Source organism: Chelonia mydas, chromosome 6 (assembly GCF_015237465.2).
Source record: "Chelonia mydas isolate rCheMyd1 chromosome 6, rCheMyd1.pri.v2, whole genome shotgun sequence".
In the NCBI taxonomy this organism is placed as follows: Eukaryota; Metazoa; Chordata; order Testudines; family Cheloniidae; genus Chelonia; species Chelonia mydas.
The window spans coordinates 18,553,619-18,581,048 of NC_051246.2; the positions used below are offsets into that span (position 1 = coordinate 18,553,619).

At 47.4% G+C, this 27,430-nt stretch overlaps 1 protein-coding gene and 1 pseudogene across 1 annotated transcript; one reads left to right on the top strand and one right to left on the bottom strand.

Moving 5' to 3' along the window:
• Positions 1–1,864: 1,864 nt before the first annotated feature.
• Positions 1,865–9,730, bottom strand: LOC119566520 (pepsin A-like). The gene is made up of 8 exons (XM_043549614.1): positions 9,569–9,730; positions 8,860–8,977; positions 7,411–7,529; positions 6,909–7,108; positions 6,151–6,267; positions 5,233–5,368; positions 5,002–5,094; positions 1,865–4,015 (listed from the first exon to the last, which is right to left on the bottom strand). The coding sequence occupies exons 1-8, from the start codon at positions 9,572–9,574 to the stop codon at positions 3,878–3,880; spliced, it is 927 nt and encodes a 308-aa protein (XP_043405549.1). The 5' UTR covers positions 9,575–9,730; the 3' UTR covers positions 1,865–3,877.
• Positions 9,731–18,737: 9,007 nt separating this feature from the next.
• LOC119566521 lies at positions 18,738–27,337 on the top strand (annotated as a pseudogene).
• Positions 27,338–27,430: the final 93 nt, after the last annotated feature.

Here is a 27,430-nt window from a genome sequence, read left to right on the forward strand (position 1 = left end):
AGAATCAACTGGTTAAAATTCGTCCTTGAAAAGTGGAAATTATTGTTAGTTTTTATATAATCAGTAGTATATTTAGAGGTGCATGTGTCTTAATAATTCTGTTTTCTTCTAGAGCTCCAGGAAGAAATCACAACCAGTGTGGAGCAGGCTGTCCAGCACTGTCTATGATTTGGGGGGCATAAATATAAATGGAAGGATAACAACCTTTGTGTATGCAGTAATATAAAATCCCTCTTGGCCAGAGGTACAGAATCCTTTTACCTGTAAGGGGTTAATCAGTTCAATTAACCTAGTTGGCACCTGACCAGAAGGACCAATGGGGAAAGAAGATACTATCAAATCGGGGGGTGGGCGGGAGGCTTTGTTTTTGTGCTCTGTATGTGTTGTCTCAGGAGACAAAGAGAGAGACCAAGCAAGTAATCCAGCTCCTACTGAATGATACATCTAAATTACAGGAATAGTAAGTAACCGCAAGGAAATGCATTAGAGTATCTTTTGTTTTCGCTTGTGAATTTGCCCGGTGCTTAGAGGGAGGTTTATCCCTGTTTTTTGTCACTTTAAAGTTTTGCCTAGAGGGGAATCCTCTGTGTTTTGAATCTGATTACCCTGTAAAATACCTTCCATCCTTATTTTACAGAGGTGCTTCTTTTACTTTTTTTCTTTATAATAAAGTTCTGGTTTTTTTAAGAATCTGATTGGGTTTAGTTTCCTAAAAAAACAGGGATTTGGTCTGTGCTCACCTGTACCAATTGGTGAGGATATTATTCTCAAGCCTACCCAGGAAAGGGGGTGAAGGGTCTTGGGGGGATATTTTGGGGAAACAGGAACTCCAAGTGGTCCTTTTCCTGAATCTTTGTCTAACTCACTTGGTGGTGGCAGCAATACCGTCCAAGGACAAGGAAGAATTTGTGCCTTGGGGAACTTTTTAACCTAAACTGGTAGAAATAAGCTCAGGGGGTCTTTCATGCGAGTCCCAACATCTGTACCCCAGAGTTCACAGTGGGGAGGGAACCCTGTCAGGGTGTTTGGGCAAACTTTGTTGTTAAATAGAGGTGCCATTTATTCCCTAAGTAGTACCCAAAATAAAAACCTGTTTGGCCCTCCGGCTGGAATTAAGACCTTACAGGGGTTCAATAAGGCAAAAAGTACTGTTCCTTTTTGAAAAATATTTTGTATCAGTTCAATAAATTAATTAATACATACATATATACATAAAAGGCAATTTGGCTTTAAAAATCTAAAAAAGGGATTTTAAAAATTAATGTCTTTACAAAATTTAAAATGTTAATTAATTTTGCTATCATGGTTCTATGAAAAACACCTCCCAGCACATCCTAAAAACCAGGAAAAATTTGGCAAGCTACTGAATAATCGTCCTTAAGGCATCTAAAGAGCTAAAGTGGCCAACGGGAACTCCAAAAATTCTAGCAATTGCAAAAAAACCCACCAGGAGATCCAGGCCAAAAATAAAATAGAATAGAATGTGGGAAAATTGAGACAAAAATCCTAGTTACAGATCCTGATCCCCCACCCCAGAAGCAGCACAGCTATCAAAAAAGGCAGAAGCCAGCCTAAAAAAAACCCCAGTTGATGGGCTTTTAAGCCAAGGGATTTTAGTGGAACAGTCAAGTCCCAATAATGCTGCCCTCTGGCCAGTCCTTAAAAGTGACAGCAAGACCTGAAGGCTGGTAGTTGATTTTTGCCCCCTTAATCAGGTGACACCCCGATGGCCCCCATAGTGGCTTTTTTCTGCACCAGTGCGTGCTCACGGCTCCCCCACCCCTGGCCCCACCCCCACCCGAAAGTCCCTGCCCTAGCTCCGCCCCATCCTACTCCTATTGGACCCCTCCCAAATCCCCACCCCGGCCCCACCTGCTCCGCCAAGCACGCCGCGTTCCCGCTCTTCTCCCCTCCCTCCCAGGCTTGCCGTGTGAAACAGCTGTTTCGCTGCCCAAGCGCTGGGAGTGAGTGGGCAGAAGGACGACGTGGCGGTGCGCTCAGGGGGGGAGGTGGAGCGGAACGGAGGTGGAGGTGACCTGGGGTGGGGTGGGGAGCTGCGGGTGGGTGCAGCGCTTCCACCATTTTTTCCCCATGGGTGCTCCAGCCCCGGAGCACACACGGAGTCGGCACCTATGGGTAATAGCTTCCAGTGTCGGAGGGGACTAGTGGTTTCCAGTTTTGAATTTGGCCGATGCTTCCTTTGCTATCCCTTTACATCGGGACAGCTATTACAAATTTGCTTTTACCTTTCCAGGGAAGCAGTTGTGTTTTGCCAGGGTCCCCATGGGCTGGAACAATGCCGTTCTTATTTGTCATGCCCATGTCGTTAAAATGTAAAATAAAATGCCTTAAAAAACCAGTGTATTTTCTTATGTAAACATCCTAAGTTGCACTCAAACAAAAAAAAATTATTAAATAGGATGTTACAAAAAATTCAGAAAGCTGGGTTTATCAAAAAAAAAAACAAAAAAGCCCAGTTGGGTTCCCAACAAGTAAATTATCTTGAAGTGACTTTGGGACAGGAAGGGTGCTCCCCTAAGAAACAAAAAGTAGAGCTGATTCTTAAATTACCAGCTCCCACAGATGTCACCACTCTTAAATCCTTTTTGGGAATGGTTAATTTTTCCCAAAATGTTATTAAGGGATTTTCAAAAAAGGCAGCCCCGCTGCATAAATTGTTAATGACGGGGGTGAAATGAAACAGGGGCCCTTTGCAGCAGGAAGCCATGATCCAGTTAACCCAGGCCTTAGTTCATGCTCCAGTTTTAGCATAGTCCCCGGTGGGACAGCCGTTTGTGCTACAACTGGCAAACAAAAGTAGTTTGGGTGGTACCCATGGCATTAAAAACAGAAATAATTTCCCTAGCCCATGAGAGGGGGCATTTGAGAGTAAAAAAAATCTTTAGCTAAATTGCAAGCACTTGGCTGGTGCCAAATATAAGCAGTAATATAAAATAGTTTGTAAATAACTGTCTGTCCTGTATAGCCAATAATGTTAATTCTAATATAATCAAAAAGCCTCCAAAACAGCAGAGAATAGAGGGGCCTTGAGCTCGTTTACAATTTAATTACATTGGCCCTTTAGCAACAAAAGCCAGGGGTAGTCAGTGTTGTTGGGTAACTGTTAATCCACTTATAAAATGGAGTAAACCAATCCTCACCCAAAACAACACAGCCCAAACAACAGTCCGTGTGTTGATTGAGCCGGTAATAACCAGGTGGGGTATGCCAAAAAAACCTGATTTGGACCAAGGACCCCATTTCATCAAGAATATTACTAAAAGGCCTTGTCAAGCAAGTCGAATCAAGCAAAAATTGCAAATAGCAGGACACCTCCAAGTTCAGGCCAGTTAGAATGGGCTAACTGCACTCTTAAAACAGCTTTTAAAAAAATAGTAAACCAGCAGGGAAAGGATTGGGATCAGCGACTACCATTTATTCTTATGGTCATAATGGACTCTGTGGTCTCTCATGGAGTTATCCCATTCAAGGCAACAACTGGCAAAGACATGTGCCTTTCAGAACAATGGTGGGTAGGTGGGGTACCACTAATAAACTGCAACGCCGGGTCCTTACAGACCAGTGGATGCAACAGCTGCTAAAATTTGTTGCTAGTACTCATAGGCAGGTAGCTGTGGCCCTAAAAGCCAATGTTCAAAAAATGAATAAAAGATGAGTCCAATCCTAAACCGCATCAAAGAGAAACAATTCACTCAAATGCTCTTATATTCCTTTATTCTACTGGGGGTAAAATTATGGGGTAGAGGGTGAGTGTGGGGTGATGTCACTTGATCGATAAGCGATGTTGGGGCTCTAGAGAAACAGAGACTCTCCGGGGTCAGTGGTCCATGGCAGTGCCCCAGGGATGGTGCTGTGTTCATGCCATAGAGGCCAGGGCCACCTGGTTGTTGGCCCTGTCGAAGACAACGTAATACTGGCGGATGAAGACGTCTCCGAGGATCCAGAGCCCTCCGACGTCGATGCTTTCAAAGCCGGAGGTACAATAGCCTGACTCCTGCACCAGGGGAAAAGTGGACATGGTGATTATTGGGCTGGAACTTCAGTGAGTTACCATCCTGTAGGGCCTGCTGGTGCTTGTTACCATCTTGGGCTGGGATCTCAGAGCTCTCAAACCAAGTAGCATTAGGCTGGGTAGGGCTTCCATAGGAGTCCTCTGTGGGCTGCAGGGAGTGACACTGGTGAGTTGGGCCCCAATTTTTGGTGCTACTTAGATGCCTAACTCCCAGTGAGCTACCTTTGTGGATCTGGGCCTCAGAACAGCCCCAGTGCCTAAGCCAAGGCCTAAGGGATGCAACCTGTCAACTGGGAAGAAAAGCAAGGTCCTGATCACTTCTGTTCATGACACATCCCTTGGGGAGGCAAAGCGCGCTCTCTCCAAACTCCTGGCCAGATTCCAAAGGGAGCGATTTCATTCTGCCACTAGAAATCCTGCTGTGATTATAAGTGAATTTGGGCTTCCCCACTGCCTGTCCAACCTACCAGCTGGTGTTGCTGTGTGCTGTTAAAGTAACTTGCCTGTTCCTCTCCAGTGGGGAGCAAACTCTTATCATGGGGAAGCAAAATCCTTCCTAATGCCCAGATGCCCATGCCGTGGAGCGCAAGGCAGCGATCTCTCTTGATCTAGCCTCCCAGCTGGGGTAGCTGCTCATTTAATTCTCTCCTAGCCCCGTAAGGCCCCTGCCCTGGTGATCTCCTACGGTGGCCAGCTCTACGGGCTGCCTCGCTGCTCTTGCGGTGTGTCACTTTCACTGTGGGCCTGCCTTGATCTTGACCGTCCCTCCCCCTGGATCCATCTGTGGGAAGAGCTCTCTGCCGCCCCACTCTCATACTGGGGACAGACTCTGAGCTGCATCTCAGTGATGCTCCTGCAGGCTCATGCTGGCTGTGCAGGGGAATTTTGCCAGCATGCTCAGTGCAATGGCCTAAGGCACAAGCCCTGGCTAAGAGGCCCTGAGGCGGCTTTCTCAGAAGGACACTCACTTCAGTGATGTAGGCACTGGCGGGCAGAGGGAATTCGATGCCATTGATGGTGAAGACGATGTTGGGCAGGCTGCTTATGGCACTGCAGCTGATCTGCAGGGAGGGAGGCAACACACGGAGGAAAGGTTAGACACGTCTCGGGCACTAGGTTCTCCAATGAGACAGATGGAGCATCACATCCATGTGTAGCAGACACCTCTAGAAGCATCTCTCCCTTCTCCCTGCCCTTACCGTGCCATCGCTGGCGCCGATGTAGGAGTTGATGCTGGAGATGCCAGAAGAGGGCCCAGCCAGCAGAGAAGTGCCAGTGTCAATGATAGCCTGGCACCCACCAGAGCAAGCGATAGTCTCTCCGTTCATGGTGACGCTGCAAGAGAGAGAGTCGGGGGAACATCCCCGCAAACACTTCCAATCTCATTCCCACTCAGCCCACGAGCCAGCAGTGAGAGGCCTGTAGGGTGATTCTTGCTGAATGCCAAAAAGTTTCCCCTGATGTTTCAGCCTCGACCTCTCCTTCCTTGGCTATTGCCCATCGCTCCTTGTCCTACAACCTTCTGGGACTGTGACCGATCTAGCCTGAGGGTCGCAAACTGATGTCAAGGGTTTGCGATCACCCTGCCCTTTACTTTATTGCTAAACAGGGGAGAGAGGGGTCCTGGCAAAGGGGACGCGGGGGTGGTGGTGCTGCCCTTACCCTGCCCCCCTACTAGTGGCAGACACAGGTCATCTCTGGGTCCTGTTATGGGCGAGGTGGAGAACCACTCATCTAACTCACAGACTCATAGATATTAAGGTCAGAAGGGACCATTATGATCATCTAGTCTGACCTCCTGCACAATGCAGGCCACCGAATCTCACCTACCCACTCCTGCAATAAACGTCTCACCTATGTCTGAGCTATTGAAGTCCTCAAATGATGGTTGAAAGACGTCAAGGTGCAGCGAATCCTCCAGCAAGTGACCCATGCTACTGCCTTGCTGGTGAGCCCCTTTCCTATAACTCCAAGTACAGTGTGATCCCAACTCCCTTGTCTTGTCTCTCATCTTGTCTAGACTCTTAGTTGAGCTTCCCCCGGCTCCCACATGCATCTCCTTTTGCCTGTCTTTTCAAGGTAACATTGAAGGGGAAGGGCCAAGAGGTGGGCGATACCTGTCCATGGTGATTTCCCAGTAAGTCTCAGAGGAGAGAGGGATCCAGTTGAGGCTCCCAGAGTAGTAAGAGGAGTCGATGCCGCCGAACATCACAAAGCTCCCAGTCTGGTCATTGCTGGAGAAGGGAGAGAGGAGAGTCAAGGAGAATGTATGAATGGTTGGCTAATGAGACAATAGCTATCGCTCCATCTGTTAGAGAAGGACGACAGCTGGGGAGTGCTGGGGTAGACTCAGAGCTGGGGATATCAGCATCTAGTAGCCGAGATAGGACAGGCTGGTTGGATGAGAGGAGCACCTCACCCCCTGCTTTGACATCACTTTGGGCTTTCTCTTCCGAGATCTCAAAAGCTAAGCACATTCGGGCCTGGCCAAATGTGGACGGGAGACCACCAAGGAAAGGCCCAGGTGTTTGAGGCAGTTGTGTCAGTGACTCAGTAGGGGCTGCTCTTCCCTCAGAGTCAGGACTGAGCAGATGGTTCAGCCTGGTGCTAGAAGGTGTTGAGCCAGGAAATCATCTGGGTGACGTATTAGGGGAAACTCTTCTCCCAGGAGTCAGTTTAATACCAATGCCCTAGTGTTCACTTCTGCTCCCAAAAGTTTAAATAACTAGCATAGGACAGTTGCCATGTTCCACCGCAGAGGTGGCAGCTTTTGGGGAATTCTTATGCAAATGTTGCAGGGATCACTCATTGTGAGAGGCGCTATAGGAAAGTGAATCTCACTGCAGCAGATGGGCTGTTTCCAGCCCTGACTTACGAGCTCAGGTAGACGGAGAAGAGGTCCTGAGACACCAAACCCTCGTTCATCATGTTGTCAAAGACAGGGGTGGCTCCAGAAGAGGAGATGCTGGGGAAGGCCAGACCCAGGATCCCATCAAAGGGGGCGTAGTAAAAGAAGGAGCCGGGCTCGGTTTCACTCAGACCAAAGATCTGGTTGGTGTCCACAATGCCTCCAACCTTGGAAGAGGGATGGGGACAATCAGACACACCCTACACCCTGGAGAAGCTGCCAAGTCTACCACAGGGTCCTGATGGCCTGGGAAGTTCTCAGAGGCTGGCATGCCCTGCACTGTGGTCTCTCCCCCATATGAGAATATTCTGTGATTAGTCTCATTGCCTCTTCTCTTCCCTTTTTCTATCCCCCCTCTCCCAGTTCATACCCATACTCTGCTTTAGCTTCCCAGATGCGTCCTATCCTTCTAACGCCAAATCCTTCGCCATGTCTTTTCCATGGGTTTTGATCCTTTCTTGTGATTTACCTGGACGGTGTCATAGCCCAGGATTCCAGTCATGCTGCCGGTGCCATACTGGATGGAGAGGCTCTGGCTGGTGGCCTTGTAGGTGTAGGAGTCTGATGGGTTGAATTGCTTGTGGTTTGCTGCAAGTACAAATGAGTCAGATGGTCACAGACTGACACTTGTAACTCTCCCCACGCATTGTACGGAGAGCTTGGGTGACTAGCAAGGCTCTGAATTCTTTGGTGAGGTCAGGGTGCCTAAGAGTCACACATTGCAGGGCTCAACATTGCCACACTTAAGTGCCTTTGTGGATCTAGCTTCTTGTCCTACTAGGGCCCATTCCACCTCTGACACTCTGTAGTATGTGGAGGGACAATGGAGGGAGACCTGCTGCACTCTGTCTTCCCGGGTGAATAAAAATCAATGATAAAAAAAATCTGATTTTTTAAGATGTCAGTATACTTTTCTTTTTAAAAATAACCTATTTAAAATTAACTTTGAAATTATGACAACATAGGGTAAGGTCTAAACTTACTAAAATCTACTAAAATAATTTAAATTAAATACAAGGTTGCTATTAAGCAGTGCGTGTTTTCTGGCTTTAAAGAAAGTCAATAGAACTGGAAGATTTGACTGACTCAGCACCTGGAACCAGAGTTTCCTTTGTTTCAGGCTAAACAAGCTTTTGACAGCAGTAGCCTTGAAGAGAGCATACTTTCTTCAAGTCAGTTTATTAGCTAGTTCAGTTCACAGACTAGTTTATTCCAACTTAAGAAACCAATTGGGAATTGAAAAAGTGGGAACACTTGTTTTCCTCTTCCAATCTCTGAATAAAAGCTAGGTGCGAGAGGATGAGCTCTACAAGTTCTAAAATCTTGAAGGATGTGCGGATCAGAAACAATCAGTTCAATTCACTGACTACAAATAACACTTCCTTTGTTTCATAAATCTGTTATTTTTCAATGCAAAACATGTTTTGATAAATTTTTCTTTCTTGTATATACAGCCCATTGAAAGGAGTTCTAACTCATTTTTTTAAAAGCTGGATTTTGAATTTAAAAGTGAATTTTCCAATTTCCATCCAAATTGAGTCTGATAGAAACCAAAAATTAATCATAATATAGTAAATAAGAAACACCTCCTTCACCATTTTCTAAAATAATGAAAAAATGAACAAAGTAAGAATTTGAATAAATGTGTATAAAGCTATGTTAATTACTTAAATAAATGTGTATTGGCATTGTGTATCCCCCTGATTTGCTAAAGGAATTACCAAATATAATGTCAATATCTAGTTGCAAGTCAACCTGTGTATAGTGGTTACAAACCAGTGAGAATCAACTTCCTTTCGAAAAATAATTAAAATCTATTATTTCAATTAAGGTTCCTCCTTGCTAATGTAAATCTCTATGATTTCAGTCAACCTCCCCAGCTGGAATGTCAAGGCAAGAGAGGTTGCAGGTGACTTACTGCAGGCTGTGCTGGAGCAGTACACAGAGGGCACCCACAGGTTGGAGGAACCGGTGTCGAAAATGACAGTGAAATCCTGAGCAGGCGTACCAATTGAGATGGTTCCATAATACTCCATCTGCCAAAGCAGGACAAAAAACAATGGACAAAGAGGAAACCCTTGCCATCCAAGGTCAGACTAGATGATCATAATGGTCCCTTCTGACCTAAATATCTATGAATCTATGAATCTATGACTAGATCATCACCGGGAGTAAACCGGCGTAGTTCCACCAGCTGAGGGTCTGGGCTACAGTGTCCTTGCTAAAGGCTCAACCTGAGCTGGTGTTTCTCTGCCATCACTTTGCCCAGCATAGCTCCTAGCACCTCCTGGTATCCAATAGCCACAGGTGATCAAATGCACATAATTATTTAGCCTCAGACCCCTGAATCTCAGTGTGTGGAAGAGCATGATTGGAAGAGGACAGCCAGCAAACCCTGGGAGTGCTCTTCTCAATGTTCTTCTGAATGCCATCCAATGACAATTGGGGGCTGGGTGGCCCAGCACAGGTTCGTGGCTGCAGCAAGATGGGAGCTTGGTTGGAAGCACATGCGTGAGGGAGTGGGTTGGGGCACTTTTTGGAGGAGGAGAGATCAGCTGTTGGCAGAGAAGTGGGAAGCTTTGATGAGGAGAGGGAGGCTACAAGACCTGATCTCCTGCCATACTCACGTCCATGTAGTTTGTTAGGGGCTCACTGGCAAACTTGTTGGTCAGGCTGGGGAAATACTTGGAGGCTGGGTTGTAAGGGTGTTTCTTCAGGAAATCCTCCAGCAAGCCATGTTCCTTAAGGTTCTGCCTTAGGGATTTCCCCTTCTTCAGAGAGACCCTAATCAACAAGGGTAGGGAGAGAGACCGATCAATAGGAAATAAACAATAGACAAGCCTTGTGTTCAGCGCCAACAGTGCAATCCAGCTTTTACATTGCACTCAGACCCCTTAGTATACCTAGGATTATCAAAGGAGTGCAAAGGAGTTGGGTGCCCAGGGCACTGAAAGTCAGTGGGAGTTGGGCACAAATTTCCTGTAGGATTCTTGGAAAATCCCAGCTGATATGTACTAGAAGAGAGATGGCTTAACGTTCTGGGATCTGTACTAATACATAGAAAGAGACAGTCCCTGTCCTGTAGAGATTACTGTTGAAATAGACAAAATGGACAAAGGAACTATTATCCGCCACCTTGACTCCGTCAACCATTCCATTCTGCTTGAAATCATGTTCTCCCTTGGCTTCCATGTCTCTCCTCTCATGGTTCTCCTCCTACATCTGTAATCACTCCTTTGATGCCTTCAAAGGATCTGCCCTCCAACTTTCTGTGGGAGTTCCACAGGGTCCTGTCCTTGGTCCCCTTCTATTCGCCTTCTACCCCTTATCTCTGTGTAATCTCATCCACAAACACAAATTCCACTACAACCTCTATACCGATGACTCACAGATCTGCCTCCCTTCTCCAGACCTGTCTCCTTCTGTCCAAATTGAAATCTCGACCTTCTAGGCCTGGCTTGATGGGAGTAATTGAACATGGGAGAGGCCTCATTTTTTAGAAGGCAGGATTAGTAAGGTACTGTGAATAGATCAGCAGGCTGAACACAGAATGTCTGTGCTAACCAGGACAGGTAAGTGCATGGTAAGCCAAGAGACAGAATGGCTGAACTAGCCAAGATAAGGCAGGGAACATCAAAGGAATCATTTACAAAGAATGGGGTAACAGTGGACGAGATAAGATGGGAACATAAAGATGAATAAGTCACACATGGCGTGGGTAGAGCATGCTGTACAGGGATTGGTTCCTACAAAGAAAGCCAATCCCAAAACATGTGAAACAACTTTTGTCTAGCTCCTCACATCCAGGCTATGTCTAAATCTTGCCAAATCTTCTTGCATAAGCTCTCTGAGATGCAGCCTTTCCTGTCCCTTCACGCAGCCATAGCTCTCGTCCCAGCTCTCCTCCTTTCATGTCTCAATTGTTGCAACTTCTTCTCCCTGGCCTTGACAAATGCCATTTTGCCACATTCGTGTCCATTCAGAACGTTGCTGCAAATATAATCTTCCTAGCAAGTCACTTTGAACATGACACTCCTCTCTTTGGGTCCCTCCACTGGCTCCCCCTGCTCTATGATACCAGACATAAGCTGCTTCTCTTCACTTCCAAGGTCCTTCGCACTCAGTCCCACCCTACCTCTCATCCCTCATTGGCTATCAAGCTATTGATGCCCATCTCCCATTGGCCCATGATGCCAGCCTCTACTGCCAACTTGATAAATTTTCAATCACGCACCTTCGTGCTTTCTCCCACCTGCCCCCTATGGTTGGGCGGTCCTCCCCATAAGCATCTGAAAAGCTACCACACTGTCCTCCTTCAAATCCCTCCTTAGAAACTCTCCCTTGTCGTCGTGCCTATAAAAAAACATAACAACAGTTTGGCTGCTGGTGTGCAGAGACCACTGTCCATCAAGCTGACTGATTGTTTAGTTGTGCTCCCCTCTCAGTCTGTCTGCATGTCTCTGTTGTCTCTTATGTCCTAATGAGGTAGTTATCTACTTAGGGAAGGGACAGCCTTCCAGTGCCTAGTGCCATGGAGTTCTGGTCCATGACTTGTGGATCCTACATGCTGTGATAATACAAACAATAAACACTAATATTATCACAGAGAACTGATCCCCAGAGAGAGACTCCATCACTTGCCCCTGGTCACACAGGGAGTCTGTAGTAGAGCCAGGAATTAACCCAGATCTCGCAAGTGCCACTCCAGTGCCTGAACCACAAGACCTGCCTTCCTCATTCCCCTGCTACAACACAAAGCTAAGGGGATGTTCCCAGCTGCTGCCTATACACGAAAGGAGAGTAGAGAAGAGAATGAGACAAGTGCAGACATTCCCCTTGATAATCACACATGGTTATGTAGAAAGCCGAGTTCAGCAGCCCAAAGTGGTGTGTTCCCCCAGTACTCACTTTGTCACCCGGCACTGAGAGAGCGCCACCAAACTCAGGAGCAGAAGCCACTTCATGTTGTTGTCTGACACGCAAGCCAGTGGTGATGAGTGGTGAATGTAGAGAAACGCCTGGGTGCTGCTTTTTATAAACGCACAGCCCAGAGCTTTTCTTATCAAATTAATAACCCTGATAAGAAATGTAAATCTTCCCGATAAGATCTTCCAAAATGTCCTTAAACAAAATTTTGGAGAACACTCAAAGTCCATAGATTTCCACCTTCACTTGGCTGTGACCTGAAAATGGGGCATTGTCTAGAGGGAAGGTGTGAGAGGTCAGGGACGTCTAAGCTTTGAAAAGCAATGCCTTGGGGTTGCTTTAAAGAATGGGACAGGAGGCACAGAAGAATTGGAATGGGATACGGAGACATTCACTGCTTGGTTCTTCATTCCAATCTAGCCCCATGCTGGGAGAGAGGGTAACTCAATGGGATTGGAGCCTTCCACATCTTTGGCACCACTTGCAATACAGCCATAGAATCACAGAAGTGTATGACAGGAAAGGGACTCAATAGGTCATCTAGTCCAGTCCCCTGCACCCAAGGCAGCCATGCAGTGGGGAATTGGTTTCTTTTTGGGAACCAGGATATGGAGCTTTACACCTCTGGGTCATTGGTAAGGGTACAATTCTGTCACAGAGTTCACAGAATCCGTGACATCTTCCAGTGCGGGGCTGGAGCAGCTGTCAGCCCCAGGCCATCAGAGCAGTAGCCTCAGGGCTGAAGCAGTGAATGGGGTTGGCTCAGCCCCTTTGGGGCTGGAGCAGCTGCGGTCAGACCCTGCCACAGGAGCAGCAGCAGGGCTGGAGGAGCTGCTGGAGGTCAGCCCCTGGCAGCTCTCTCACTGTTAGACACTCCCCCACCCCCCCGTTCCTACCCTCCCCGCCCCCAGCAGGGCTCAGATTCATACCAGTGACTAAGGCTTTGTCTACACTGGCAAGTGAAAGACAAAACTTTTGGCGTTTGTTAGAGGGCTTTCCCTTCCCACCCCCCATCCCCCTTCCCTGGTTCTTGTCATGCAGACGGAAAGCGGAAGACCAGAAGTTTGAAGAGCAGGCGATGCGATGTTTATTGGGGTTAGTTCCAAGCAAACATATTCCGAAGCCCTTCACACAAGTCAGGCTTATCACTCTATGCCGATAGAGTTTTCCCCTTCCCCTCCCCCAATTACAGTTCTCTACACCAGTGGAACCCCTTCTTCTTCTAACCCCTAGCTCCGCACACCAATGGAGCTCCCTCTTCCCGGTGTTCTGCTTCTAGCTCTGATGCTGCAGAGCATTTACTCTGTGTCCCCCTTCCCAGCTCTGACACTGCAGAGCCTTGCCTGTGTCCCTGTTCCTCATTCCCCTGTTCCCATTCCCCCAGTCCCCCAGTCCCCTATTACCATTATCATTCCCCTTCCCACTCCCATTCCCCATTCCTACTCCCCCTCCTTCTTCTTAGCAGGCCCAAATATACCTGCAGCGCACACCCCAGTCACACTCCTTATAACTTATGGTCATGTTCTGCTCTGGAGGCTTGTGAGCCTGGGTCTTCATCCCACTCCTTTTGTACTCCATGGGAGGGGTAAGGAGTGAGGTTGTGCTCCAGTCACGGGCAGTCATTTCTCTGGTCTTTTAGTGTTTTACCGCCCCACACAATCCTCCCTTGCCCCTCCCGACTGGTTGCCTGACCTTGCTTTGAGATAAGGAGTTGAGGCAGTCGTCAAGAGTGTGCTCATATATTGCACTCCCACCACACCCTGTAACACTTTTAGCACCACCCCTTTGTCTCATTGTACTAAAAGCCCCATCTGGTTGTGGGAAATGCAACACACAGCATCTTTGTCCTTTGTTCTTCACACATATTAGTAAGGATGTAAGAGTATTGAACATCAAATCCAAAATTCTATCTCGAGCTAACAGGCTTAGAAGCTAACAATATTCAGAGGTGTTAAAAAAACACACACCACCGAAAGACAAAAGATTTGCTGACGACAAGTGCCGGTGTGAACAGTGCTTTGTCTGCAGGAGCGCTCTCCTGCCAACAACGCTAACGCCGCTTGTGGGGCTGGAAGTTTTTTGTTGGCAGGAGACCTCTCTCCTGCCGACAAATAGAGGCTACACTGCGCACCTTTTAGTGGCACGGCTGTAGCGGCACAGCCATGTCACTAAAGCTGCGCAGTGTAGACATAGCCTGAGGTTAAGATTCTCTCACGGGTGTTTTTAGTAAAAGCCAGGGACAGGTCGTGGGCTTCTGTGAATTTTTGTTTATTGCCCCATAGAGGCCCCTGTTGATGGGCAAGAAGCAGATGTCCAGTCCTCCTTGGGAACAGGGTAAGGTCACCATGACTTAGACCTTGTGGGGAGAGAAAAGGAGAAAATCCTGGATGGCCCCAAACCTGGAGACTGATTCCCTGGCCCAGGAGCAAATTATGGGTTCAAGTTCCAATGGCTGGGATGTGGGGGAGGTCTCACTTCTTAGCCCTGGTACACTTCACAAACAACATTTATATAACTCGCTCCTCCAAACACTTATAACCGTCCTACTAATGAACCTTGCTAATAAAGTTCAGTTAATCTCTCAGGTGCCCTGTGCTGGTCTCCCTGCCAGATCAGCACTACTGTTGTCAGAATGCAGTGAGTCCATTTTGTTCCAGAGGTGGCATGTCCTGCGGCTCGGCTGTCTTGATCTGTTACCCAACTGAGACCCTCTCAGGCCAAATGTCTGACCTTACGACCCTCCTCCCTCTATTCTGGATGTGGAGAAGGTGTCGCCTATCCCTCAGCAGTATGAGTGCATCTGGGGTGACAGCCTCATACAACTGCAGGGCAGTCTCGCTTAATACCACCACTGTTGGTGACCATTGATTTCCATCACAGATGCGCACTGCATCATATTCACAATTTGGTGGAAGCTCCCGGGATCCCAAATCATCTGGCTTTTTTTATTTGTTTTCTCTGTCTCTTTATTCTTCTGCAAATCCCCAGTTCCTCGGACAGCAGCTTCTGTCATCGCAGCCATTCTACTTGTCAGTATTCTGTTAAACCACATGTCTGCAGGTGACACACCATGTTTCATTGGTACCATCCTATAACTGAACTGTACTAAGCCTGGCTCAGAGTGTGACTCCAGAGCCCTTTTCAGTAGCCGCTTTATTATTTTAACACCATTTTCCACCAACCCACTGGTTTGGAGATAAGGGGATTTAGCAGTTACATGTCTAAACCCATACTTCACTGCAAACTGCTCAAACCCATGCCCACTAAACTGCTGCCATCGTCAGACTTTAAATGTCAGGTATAACATGGCTAGCAAAAATAGACATGCACAATCACCTGTTCAGCTATAGTATCTTCCAGTAAGGCTATCTCAGGAAAGTGAGACTAGTCTAGAAGGAAGACAGAGATTTTTCCAGCCAATGTAAACAAATCTCTGCCTACTTTGCTCCAGGGAGCCAATTACTCCTATGCCACCAACACTGGCCCTTTTCCTAGACTTGGCCTGAACTTTTGGCACATACGACAAGCCTTGATGGCTTCCTCAATGTTGCTGTTCATTTGAGGCCAGTGTAAAACTTTTCCAGCGCTTCTCTTAGATTTCTCAGTTCCTAAATCACCTTCATTTCTCCTTCATAACACATTTTACTCTACCATCTTATGAAGCACCATCCTGATTCCTTTAAACATAGTCCCATCTGGTACTGACAGCTCCCTCTGAACTCAAAAATAGGGACTGGGAATATGCTCTCCATACCACTCTGCATTACTTGCCACAGGGTCTCACCCTGAGGAGTAGCTCTGGCAATCACAGTCAACATTTTGACTGGAAAGCTGTTGGGGGTTTTTTTAATGGTCCTTGCAAACTCTTGCAACATGATGGAATCCATTGCATTTCTTGCATCTTTTTCCCACATGCCGGGCATTATCTTGGAGCTGTACACACTGTGGCAACCAGCACAAGCCATGTGCTCTTTTTTCAGAACTCTGACTTGGAAGTCTCCATCCCTTTCTGCCTCAGGTCTCTTTTCTTGCAGTATTTTGGATTCTCTACCATGTCCACAGTATCAGAGACTGCCCACCCTCCAAAATCTTCCTTCTGGACTGGGTGACTTCAATTGCTTGACAAATTCTGACAGATTTGTCACGGGTTAATTATGGCTCTTCCAGTAGTCTCTGAGATATATGTTCCCGATCTCAGTCCCAATCTGGTCTCTTATCAGAGACTCAGTTTTAGCCTCTCCAAACTTACAAGTTCAGCTCCTCATCCTCAAATCAGTCACAAATTCTTGCAGGCTGCAAGGAATTCTGCAAAGGGAATAGCACAATTGGTTGTGATCAGCCAACTTTCTATAGAAGAGACTATTATAAACTAGCACAGGGAGCTGCAGGTCAGGACTGAGGGGCATCAGAAGAGCTGTGGATGTGTCAGACTAAAGGCTGGAATAGCAGGGCAGCCTGTCTCTCAGGAGGCGCTTTAGCAGTGCTGTGTGTGTGTTTCATACCCCAGGCCTATTATAACCAGGTCTAATTTGAGAGGCATTCGCAGAGCTGTGTGGAGACCCAAGACTGGAAAAGAAGGGGGTGCTATAAGGCAGGATTAATCTCTACTGCTTCAGGGTGCTACGAGGTGCCTGCATTGTCTCTCCGGTGTCAGACGTCTCAAAGAAAATCTCTCTTCTCTAAATCTGAGATCTATTTCACCTCTTTGTTGAAAAATCTGGAGCAGGGAATGGAAAATACCTGCCCATTTGAGAGACTAACACCAGATGCCAGGGCCTCACTGTGGGGCAACAGGGGACATCCGATAAGCTGATTTTCAGGACCAGTTCTGCTCAGATAAACTTGTTAGAACTGATAAGTTTTTATACACAGAGTAGCAAGGTCAGACCTGCCCAGTTCCAGGCCCCTTTGTTAGGGTTATCACTGGCCTAAGGAGACTTTACTCCTAGTCACGTGGAAACCTCATCCTTCCCCTGGTGTTTGCTTGTCCCCACAGGGTTAGGAGTGGATAGTGCTAAATGGAAAGTTAAATGCTGTTGTCTAATCTCATGGGATTCTCATTGTGATTTCAAGCACAGCAGCTGCTCCTAGCACGTGGGCACATGGCCTGGTGCCCAAGACCGTGGATGGCTTCCTGCCAGGAATAGGATGGCTGCAGTGTCAGGGCTAAGCAGCGAGGCCTCCCCACACATTCCAGCCATGGGGACTTGAACCCATGATCTGCTCCCGGTGCAGGTAATCACGCTCCAGTTTGGGGGCCATCCAGGATCTCCTTTTCTCTCCCCCTAAATCCTATGTCATGATGAACTTACCCTCTACCCAAGGACATCTCTTCCTTCTTCTCCACCACTGGTGGGCTCCATAGCCCACCAATGCCTTAGTCCTGTCATTCCCAACCACAGCTTACCATTTGCCCTCAGACTTGTTGAGGGCAGTCACATCACATTCATAGAATCATAGAATCATCGAAGATTAGGGTTGGAAGAGACCGCAGGAGGTCATCTAGTCCAACCCACTACTCAAAGCAGGACCAACCCCAACTAAATCATACCAGCCAGGGCTTTGTCAAGCCGGGTCTTAAAAATCTCTATGGATGGAGATTCCACCACCTCCCTAACGCAATACTCCAGATGTGGCCTCACCCGTACCGAATAGAGGGGAATAGCACTTCCCCCGATATACTGGCAATGCTCCTACTAATGCAGCCCAATATGCCATTAGCTTTCTTGGCAACAAGGGCACACTGTTGACTTATATCCAGCTTCTCATCCACTGTAATCCCCAGGTCCTTTTCTGCAAAACTGCCGGTTAGCCAGTCAGTCCCCAGCCTGTAGCAGTGCATGGGATTCTTCCGTCCTAAGTGCAGGACTCTGCACTTGTCCTTGTTGAACCTCATCCGATTTCTTTTGGCCCAATCCTCCAATTTGTCTAGGTCACTCTGGACCCTATTCCTAGGCTCCAGCATATCTACCTCTCCCCACAGTTTCGTGTAATCTTCAAACTTGCTCAGGGTGCAATCCATCCCATCATCCAAATAATTAATGAAGATGTTGAACAAAACTGACCCCAGGGGCACTCCACTTGATACCAGCTGCCAACTAGATTCAGCCATTCATCTACTCACACCCAAACCAAGTCCTCATACCTGATCCTTTCCTTCCCTGACATGTGTCACTAGGAAATTCACAAAGACCATCAGCATATTTCATCCACAGGGTTGACAAAGATTTTTTCTACTGAACTGAGTGAGCTGGACCAGTGCCATAGTGGTGAACGGCTCCATATCCTCTGAGTCAACCAGTTACTCAGACCGTAGCATACCATGCATCCTATTTCCCTGTCCACTAACTTCAGCTCCTTGCGCTGACCTGGGCTCAGATTCATACCAATGAGCTAGAGGAGTAAAGCTTCATATCTCAGTTCCCATAGAGACACCAGTTCCCACTACATGGCTGTTTTACAACTGGGGCCCAAACTGGAACCAGTGACCTGGAGGTGAATATCTCTATATCCCATTCCAATTCCTCTGTGCCTCCTGTTTGCTCTTTAAAACAACCCAGCATCATTTCTTTTCAAAGCTCAGCAAGGAAACCTCCCCTAACTCTCACCCCTTCCCACTAGAAGATGCCCCTATTTTCAGGTCACTGCCAAGTGAAGGTGGAGATCTGTGAACTTGGAGTGTTCTCCAGACCTTTCTTTCAAGGACATCTTGGACAATCTTACCAGGAAGGTTTGCATTTCTTATCAGGGTTACTAATGGGATAGGAAAGGCTCTGCACTATGTGCATATAAGGAGCAGCATCCCGGCGTTGCGCTGCATTTAGCACTCACACTTTCCTTTCCCCACCAGTTTGGGTGAACAGGGACATCATGAAGTGGCTTCTGCTCCTCCGTCTGGTGGTGCTTTCTCAGTGCCGGGTGACAAAGTGAGTGCAGGGGGGAACAAGAAACATTGGGATTCTGAGCTCAGTTTTCTACAGAGCAATGTTCCCTTAGCAGCAGCAGCTCCTACATCTCTCTCCTCAGTACTTCATTCTTTAATAGGCAGCAGGTGGGAACTACCCCTTGGTTGAATGGCATAGCAGAGGTATGAGGAAGGATGGGCTTATGGTTACAATACTGGAACAGGATTTGGAAAAATCTAGGTTCATTTCCAGCTCTACCACAGACTCCCTGTGTGACCTAGTGACTGAGTCTCTCTGAGCCTCAGTTCTCTGGATACAAATGAACATATGTCCTTTGTCCACCTTGTCTATTTCATCAGTAAGATCTATAGGACAGTGTATTAGTACAGCTCCCAGCATACTAGGCCCTCTCAGTGCTAGTTACACATGGGCCAGGAGTTTACAAGTGTCCTGCGGGAATTATATGCCCAACTCACACTAACTTTTAGTGCACTGGTCACGCAACTCACCTAAACCCTGTGCTAATCCCAGCTATAAAAAGGGGTCTCCATGCAGTGTAAGAGCCGGACTGCACGGTATTCCCTGAACACAAGGCTATTGTCTATTGTTTATATCTTATTGATCAGTCTCTCTCCCCATGCTTGTTGATTAGGGTCTCCCTGAAGAAGGGGAAATCCCTAAGGCAGAACCTTAAGAAACATGGCTTGCTGGAGGATTTCCTGAAGAAACACCCTTACAACCTGGCCTCCAAGTATTTCCCCAGCCTGACCAACGAGGATGCCAGCAAGCTCCTAACAAACTGCATGGACATGAGTATGGCAGGAGAGCAGGTCTTGCAGCCTCCCTCTCCTCATCAAAGCTTCCCACTTCTCTGCCAACAGCTGATCTCTCTCTCTTCCAAAAAGTGCCCCAACCCACTCCCCCACCCATGTGCTTCCAACCAAGCACTTCCCTTGCTGCTGCCAAGAACCTTCCCCAGCCCCCATGCTGGGCCATCCAGCCCCCAGCTGCAATTGGATGGGATTAAGAAGAGCACTGGGAATAGAACTCCCAGGTCTGCTGGCTCTCTGCTTCCCAGTACATTGAGATTGATGGAAACTGGGGTTAAACAACTCTGTGCATCACATGCCAGCAGGTGCTGGGCAAAGTGATGGCTGAGAAACAGCAGCTCAGGCTGAGCCTTTAGCAAGGCCACCGTAGCCAAGATCCTCAACTGCTGTAAATCAACTGGTGGAACTATGCCGGTTTACACCAGCTGAGGATCTAGCCCTTGGATGGAAATGAACCTCTTTAGAATCATAGAATATCACGGTTGGAAGGGACCTCAGGAGGTCATCTAGTCCAACCCCCTGCTCAAAGCAGGACCAATCCCCAATTTTTTCCCCAGATCCCTAAATGGCCCCCTCAAGGATTGAACTCACAAACCTGGGTTTAGCACGCCAATGCTCAAACCACTGAGCTAGCCCTCCGCAAAGTAGGCTGTTTGTTACCATGTCAGCTGATTGATGAGCTGCCAGCCCCAACCCAAGCACTAGCCTTTAACCTATCAGTCACCCATCCAGCTACAGACCAAGCCTTGCATTGCTTAGTTGCATGAAATCAGAGGCAATCACCTCCTGCGTAGATACATCGTTCTTTGCCTTGCTTTGGCATATCGAGTACTTTGGAACCGTTTCCATCAGCACCCCAGCCCAGGATTTCTCTGTCCTCTTCGAGACCGGCTCCTCCAACCTCTGGGTGCCCTCTGTGTACTGCTCCAGCCCAGCCTGCAGTAAGTTACCTGCAACACCTCTTGCCTTGACATGCCATCTGGGTGGTTTGATTGAAATCAGAGAGATTTAAATCAGCAATGAGGAAACCTTGATTGAAATCACAGATTTTAATCTTGCTTTGCATTTGTACTTTTTAGTTATTTTCCTGCAGGAAGTTGTTTTTTGTTGACAACCATTAAAACACCTTGATTTGCAACTAATTATAGCTTTTACCCTTAAATTGATACTTCCTCTTCCTAATCAGGAAGAGAAATAAATCTGTATATATTGAGTGTAACCACTTATAGACCTTAACATACATTTATTTGTACATTTTTTAATTATGAGAAAATGGTGAAGGATGCATTTTTCAGTTTGCTAGCTGACTAATCTTGTTACTTGAAGTATGTGTTCACCTTTACATGGTAACTGGAATTTGATTAAAAAAAAAAAAAAAAAAAGCTTTTAAAAATTATTAGTAAAATAAAATGACCTTAAATGTGCTGGATACCTAAGAAAAAAGTTTATTAAAACAATTTGCATTTAAAATTAACAATGTATTAAACAAAGGAAGTGTTGTCAATAAGGCCATTGTGGAGAAACTAAATGAATTCTTTGCATCAGTCTTCACAGCTGAGGATGTGAGGGTGATTCCCAGACCTGAGCCATTCTTTTTAGGTGACAGATCTGAGGAACTGTCCCAGATTGAGGTATCATTAGAGGAGGTCTTGGAACAAATTGATAAATTAAACAGCAATAAGTCACCAGGACCAGATGGTATTCACCCAAGAGTTCTGAAGGAGCTCAAATGTGAAACTGCAGAACTACTAACTGTAGTCTGTAACCTATCATTTAAATCAGCTTCTGTACCAGATGACTGGAGGATAGCTAATGTGATGCCAATTTTTTAAAAGGGCTCCAGAGGTGATCCTGGCAATTACAGGCCTATAAGCCTGACTTCAGTACTGGGCAAACTGGTTGAAACGATAATAAAGAACAATATTGTCAGACATAGATGTACATAATTTACTGAGGAAGAGTCAACATGGTATTAGTAAAGGGAAACTATGCCTCACCAATCTACTAGAATTCTTTGCGGGGGTCAACAAGCATGTGGACCAAGGGGATCCAGTGGACATAGTGCACTTAGATTTTCAGAAAGCCTTTGACAAGGTTCCTCAGCAGAGGCTCTTATGCAAAGGAAGCTGCCACGGGATAAAAGGGAAGGTACTCTCATGGATTGGTAACTGGTTAAAAGATAGGAAACAAAGGGTAGGTATAAATGGCCAGTTTTCAGAATGGAGAGAGGTAAAAAGTGGTGTCCCCCAGGGGTCTGTTCTGGGACCAGTCCTATTCAACATATTCAAAAATGATTGGGAAAAAGGGGTAAAACAGTGAGGTGGCAAAATTTGCAGATGATACAAAACTACTAAAGATAGTTAAGACCCAGGCAGGCTGCGAAGAGCTACAAAAGGATCTCTTAAAACTGGGTGACTGGGCAACAAAATGGCAGATGAAATTTAATGTTGATAAATGCAAAGTAATGGCACATTGGAAAGCATGATGCCAACTATACATATAAAATGATGGGGTCTAAATTAGCTGTTACCACTCAAGAAAGAGATCTTGGAGTCATTGTGGATAGTTCTCTGAAAACATCCACTCAATGTGCAGTGGCAGTCAAAAAAGTGACCAGAATGCTGGGAATAATTAAGAAAGGGATAGATAATAGGAAAGAAAATATCACGTTGCCGCTATATAAATCCATGGTACGCCCACATCTTGAATACTGTGTGCAGATGTGGTTGCCCCATCTCAAAAAAGATATATTGGAATTGCAAAAGGTTCAGAAAAGGGCAACAAAAATGATCAGGGGTATGGAACAGCTTCCGTATGAGGAGAGATTAATAAGACTGGGACTTTTCAGCTTGGAAAAGAGACAGCAATGGGGAGATATGATTGAGGTCTATAAAATCATGACTGGTGTAGAGAAAGGAGATAAGAGAGTGTTGTTTACTACTTCTCATAACACAAGAACTAGGGGTCACCAAATGGAATTAATAGGCAGCAGGTTTAAAACAAATAAAAGGAAGTATTTCTTCACACAATCTACAGTGAACCTGTGGAACTCCTTGCCAGAGGATGTTCTGAAGACCAAGACCATAACAGGGTTCAAAAAAGAACTAGATAAATTCATGGAGGATAGGTCCATCAATAGCTATAAGCCAGGATGGGCAGGAATGGTGTCTCTAGCCTCTGTTGGCCAGAAGCTGGGAATGAGTGACAGAGGATGGATCATTTGATGATTACCTGTTCTGTTCATTCCCTCTGGGGCACCTGGAACTGGCCACTGTCGGAATACAGGATACTGGGCTAGATGGACCCTTGGTCTGACCCAGTAGGGCCATTTGATGTTCTTATGTGTAGTCAGTGAATTGAACTGATTGTTTCTGGTCACCATGTCCTTCCAAGATTTTGGATTTCATCCTCTCACACTTACTTTTTAGTGGGAAAGGAAAACAAGCTGTCTTGCTTTTATAACTCCCAGTCAATTTCTTAAGTTAGAATGAACTAGTCACTGAACTGAACTAGTTGTATGAACTGACATGAAGAAAATATTCTCTCTGCACCTGCGGAAGAGGCTACTGCTGTGAAAAGCTGGTTTAGCACTTCAACCAAGTCTAGTTCCAGCTGCTGAGCCAGTGAAATCCACCAGTTCAGTGGTCTATCTTTAAAACTTCAGCAATAAATATGCACTACTTAATAGTAATTTTTTATTTAATTTAACTAATTTTAATAGATTTTAGTAAGTTTAGACTTGCACAGATGTTGTCATAATTTAAACTTTAATTTTAAAGTATTATTTTTTAAAAGAAAAATGTATTTACATTGTTTAAAATCAAATTTTTTTAAAATTAAAAAAATCATCAGTTTCCAGCTACCGTGGAAGCCAGATATGAATAGGTTTCCTTCCACTGTCTATGGATTGTCCAATTGTACAGTGTCAGAGGAGGGGAATGGTTTCTAGGAAGCCCAGGAGCTAGATTCACAACGGGACCTAGGCGTTGCAATGCTGAGCACTGCAGTGCATAAGCACCCTCCCCCCACCAAAGAATTCACAGCCTCACTAGTCTCCCATACAACACATGGGGAGAGTTACAAGTGTCGGTCTGTGACCATTTGACTCTTCTGTACTTGCAGAAGACCACAATCGCTTCAACCCATCAGACTCCTCCACCTACGAGGCCACCAGTGAGGACGTCTCCATCCAGTATGGAACCGGAATCTTGGGCTACGACACCGTCCAGGTAAATCACAAGAAAGGATCAAAGCCCCTGGAGCAGAGAAGGGAAATGATTAGGAATTCGAAGGACAGGATGCATCTGCAAAGCTAAAGCAGGAACTCCACTGGCTGTGAACTGGGAGACAGGAATAGAGAAAGGGAAGAGAAGAGACAACGAAGCCAATCATGGGGGAGAGAGCACAATTCACGGCATGGTAGCCTCTGAGAACTTGCACGCTGTAAAGACTCTCTGGTAGATTTGGCAGCTTCTCCCAGGGTGTAGCGTGTGTCTGATTGTCCCCATCCCTCCTCTAAGGTTGGAGGCATTGTGGACACCAGTCAGATCTTTGGCCTGAGCGAGACCAAGCCCGGCTCCTTCCTCTACTACTCCCCCTTTGATGGGATCCTGGGTCTGGCCTTCCCCAGCAGCTCCTCCTCTGGAGCCACCCCCGTCTTTGACAACATGATGAACGAGGGTTTGGTGTCCCAGTACCTCTCCTCCATCTACCTGAGCTCGTAAATCAGGGCTGGAAACAGCCCATCTGCTGCAGTGAGATTCAGCACCTCTCACATTGATTGAGCCCTGCAATGTTTGCATCAGAATTCCCAAAACACAGCGATCTCGGGTGGAACAAGGCAGCCATTCTATGCTGGTGATGTACATTTTGGGAGCAGAAGTGAACACTAGTGCCTGTAACGATTACATTAAAGCATCAGGGCCCTCTCTACACCCCCTGACTCCTGGGGGGGAAGTGCCCCACGTCACCCACATGACTCCCTGGCTCATCACCTTCTAGCACCAGACTGCTCAGTACTGACTCAGAGGGAACAGCAGCACCTGCCACCACTGCCGCAAACACCTGGGCTTTTCCTTGGAGGTCTCTCATCCAATCTTAGGGCAGACCCAGCCCTGCTTAGCTTTTGAGACCTGGCAAGAGACAGTTATCAAAGTAGGGGTAGAGGTGCCCCGCCCAGACAACCGTCATGTCCTTTCACCGCTACTAGACACTGATGTGCCCAGCTCTGACTGTATCCCAGCACTGCCCAGCTGTGGCTTTCTCTAATAGGGAAGGGTTCAAAAAGGAACTCGATAAGTTCATGGAGGATAGGTCCATCAATGGCTATTAGCCAGGATGGGCAGGGATGGTGTCCCTAGCCTCTGTTTGCCAGAAACTGGGAATGGCAACGGTGGACGGATGACTTGTTGATTCAGTTCTGTTCATTCCCTCTGGGGCACCTGGCATTGGCCACTGTCGGAAGACAGGATACTGGGCTAGATGGACCTTTGTAATGACCCAGTATGGCCATTATTATGTTCAGACAGAGCGTTTGCTATTGACTTGCCAGCCAGCCATTCATACATCTGCTTCGACTCTCCCCTCTCCCTTCTCTAGGGACGACCAGAGCTGGAGCTTTGTGATGTTCGGCGGCATCGACTCATCTTACTACTCTGGGAACCTCAACTAGATCCCTCTCTCTGCTGAGACTTACTGGCAAATCACCATGGACAGGTATCTCCTACCCCTTGGTCCTTCCCCTTCATCGGCCACCTTGAGGAGACAGGAAAAAGGAGATGCATGCGGGAGCCTGGGGAAGCTCAAATTACAGAGTCTATACAAGATAAGAGACAAGTCAGAATCACGCCTTCCTTGGAGCTATAGGAAAGGGGCTCACCAGTGAGAAGGTTAGATCAGTGGTTCTCCACCTCGTCCACACCAGGAACCCTTATCTGGCCCGCTCTGCTTAGCAATAAAGTACAGGGCAGGGTGGGCACAACCCCTTGACCTCTGTTTGTGACCCCCAGGCTAGATCGGTCACAGTCCCAGAAGGTTGTAGGACGATGAGTGATGGGAGTAGCCAAGAAGGTTGAGGCTGAAACATCAGGGGAAAGTTCTTGTCAGTTGTAGCAAGGGGGATGAGGGGGCGGGGTGAGAGGCAGCTCCACCCTGCAGGCCTCTCACTGCTGGCTCATGGGCTGAGTGGGAATGAAATCGGGAGTGTGACTGGGAATGTTCCCCCTGACTCTCTCTCTTCCAGCATCACCATGAACAGCGAACCCATCGCTTGCTCTGGTGGCTGCCAGGCTATCATTGACACTGGCACTTCTCTGCTGGCTGGGCCCTCTTCTGGCATCTCCAACGTCAACTCCTACATCGGCGCCAGCGATGGCACGGTAAGGGCAGGGAGAAGGGAGAGATGCTTCTAGAGGTGTCTGCTATACATGGATGTGATGCTCCATCTCTCTCATTGGAGAACCTAGTGCCTGAGACGTGTCTAACCTTTCCTCCGTGTGTGGCTGCAGTGCCATGAGCAGCCTGCCCAACATCGTCTTCACCATCAACGGCATCGAGTTCCCTCTGCCCGCCAGTGCCTACATCACTGATGTGAGTGTCCTGCTGAGAAAGCCGCCTCGGGGCCTCTTAGCGAAGGCTTGTGCCTGAGGCCATTGCACTGAGCATGCTGGCAATTGCCCCCTGCACAGCCGGCATGGGCCTGCAGGAGCACCACTGAGATGCAGCTCAGAGTCTGTTCCCAGTATGAGAGTGGGGCGGCCGAGAGCTCTTCCCACAAATGGATCCAGGGGGAGGGACGGTCAAGATCAAGGCAGGCCCACAATGAAAGTGACATACCGCAAGAGCAGCGAGGCAGCCTGTAGAGCTGGCCACCGTAGGAGATCACCAGGGCAGGGGCCTTATGGGGCTAGGAGAGAATTAAATGAGCTGCGACCCAAGCTGGAAGGCTAGATCAAGAGAGATCGCTGCCTCGCGCTCCAGGGCATGGGCATCAGGAAGGAGTTTTCCTTCCCCATGATAAAGGTTTGCTTCCCTCTGGGGAGGAACAGCTAAACTGCTTTAACAGCACACAGCAACACCAGCTGGTAGGTGGGACAGGCGGTGGGGAAGCCCAAATCCACTTATAATCACAGCAGGATTTCTGGTGGCAGAATGTAATCGCTCCCTTTGGAATCTGGCCAGGAGTCTGGAGAAAGCGCGCTTTGCCTCTTCAAGGGATGAAAAGAAGTGATCAGGGCCTTACTTTTCTTCCCAGTTGACAGGCTGCGCCCCTTAGCCTCAGGCTGAAGCACTGGGACTGTACTGAGGCCCAGATCCACAAAGGTACCTCAATGGGAGTTATGCCCCTAAATATCTGTGAGCATCCAGGCCTCACTCACCAACCCCACTGCTTGCATCCCCAAGCTGTCCCTTAAAGTCTCCAAGCCAAGGCCTGACCCAGGCTAACGCTCCTTAGCTTGGGAGCAGTGGTGAGATCCCATCCCAAGATGGTGCAGGTGCAGGCATGTGCACTCCCTGCAGGATAATAACTCAAGGGGTCATTGAAGTTCCAGCCCAATAACCCATGTCCCATTTTACCCTGGTGCAGAACTCAGGCTCTTGATCTCCCAGTTTTGAAGGCATCGACCTCCCCACCACCTCTGGAGAGCTCTGGATCCTCGGAGATGTCTTCATCCGCCAGTACTACATTGTCTTCGAGAGGGCCAACAACTAGGTGGGCCTGGCCCCCGTGGCATGAACACAGCACCATCCCCGGGACACTGCCATGGAACCCTGACCCCGGAGAGTATCTGTTTCTCCAGAGCCCCAACAATGCGAGTCAGTCTAGTGA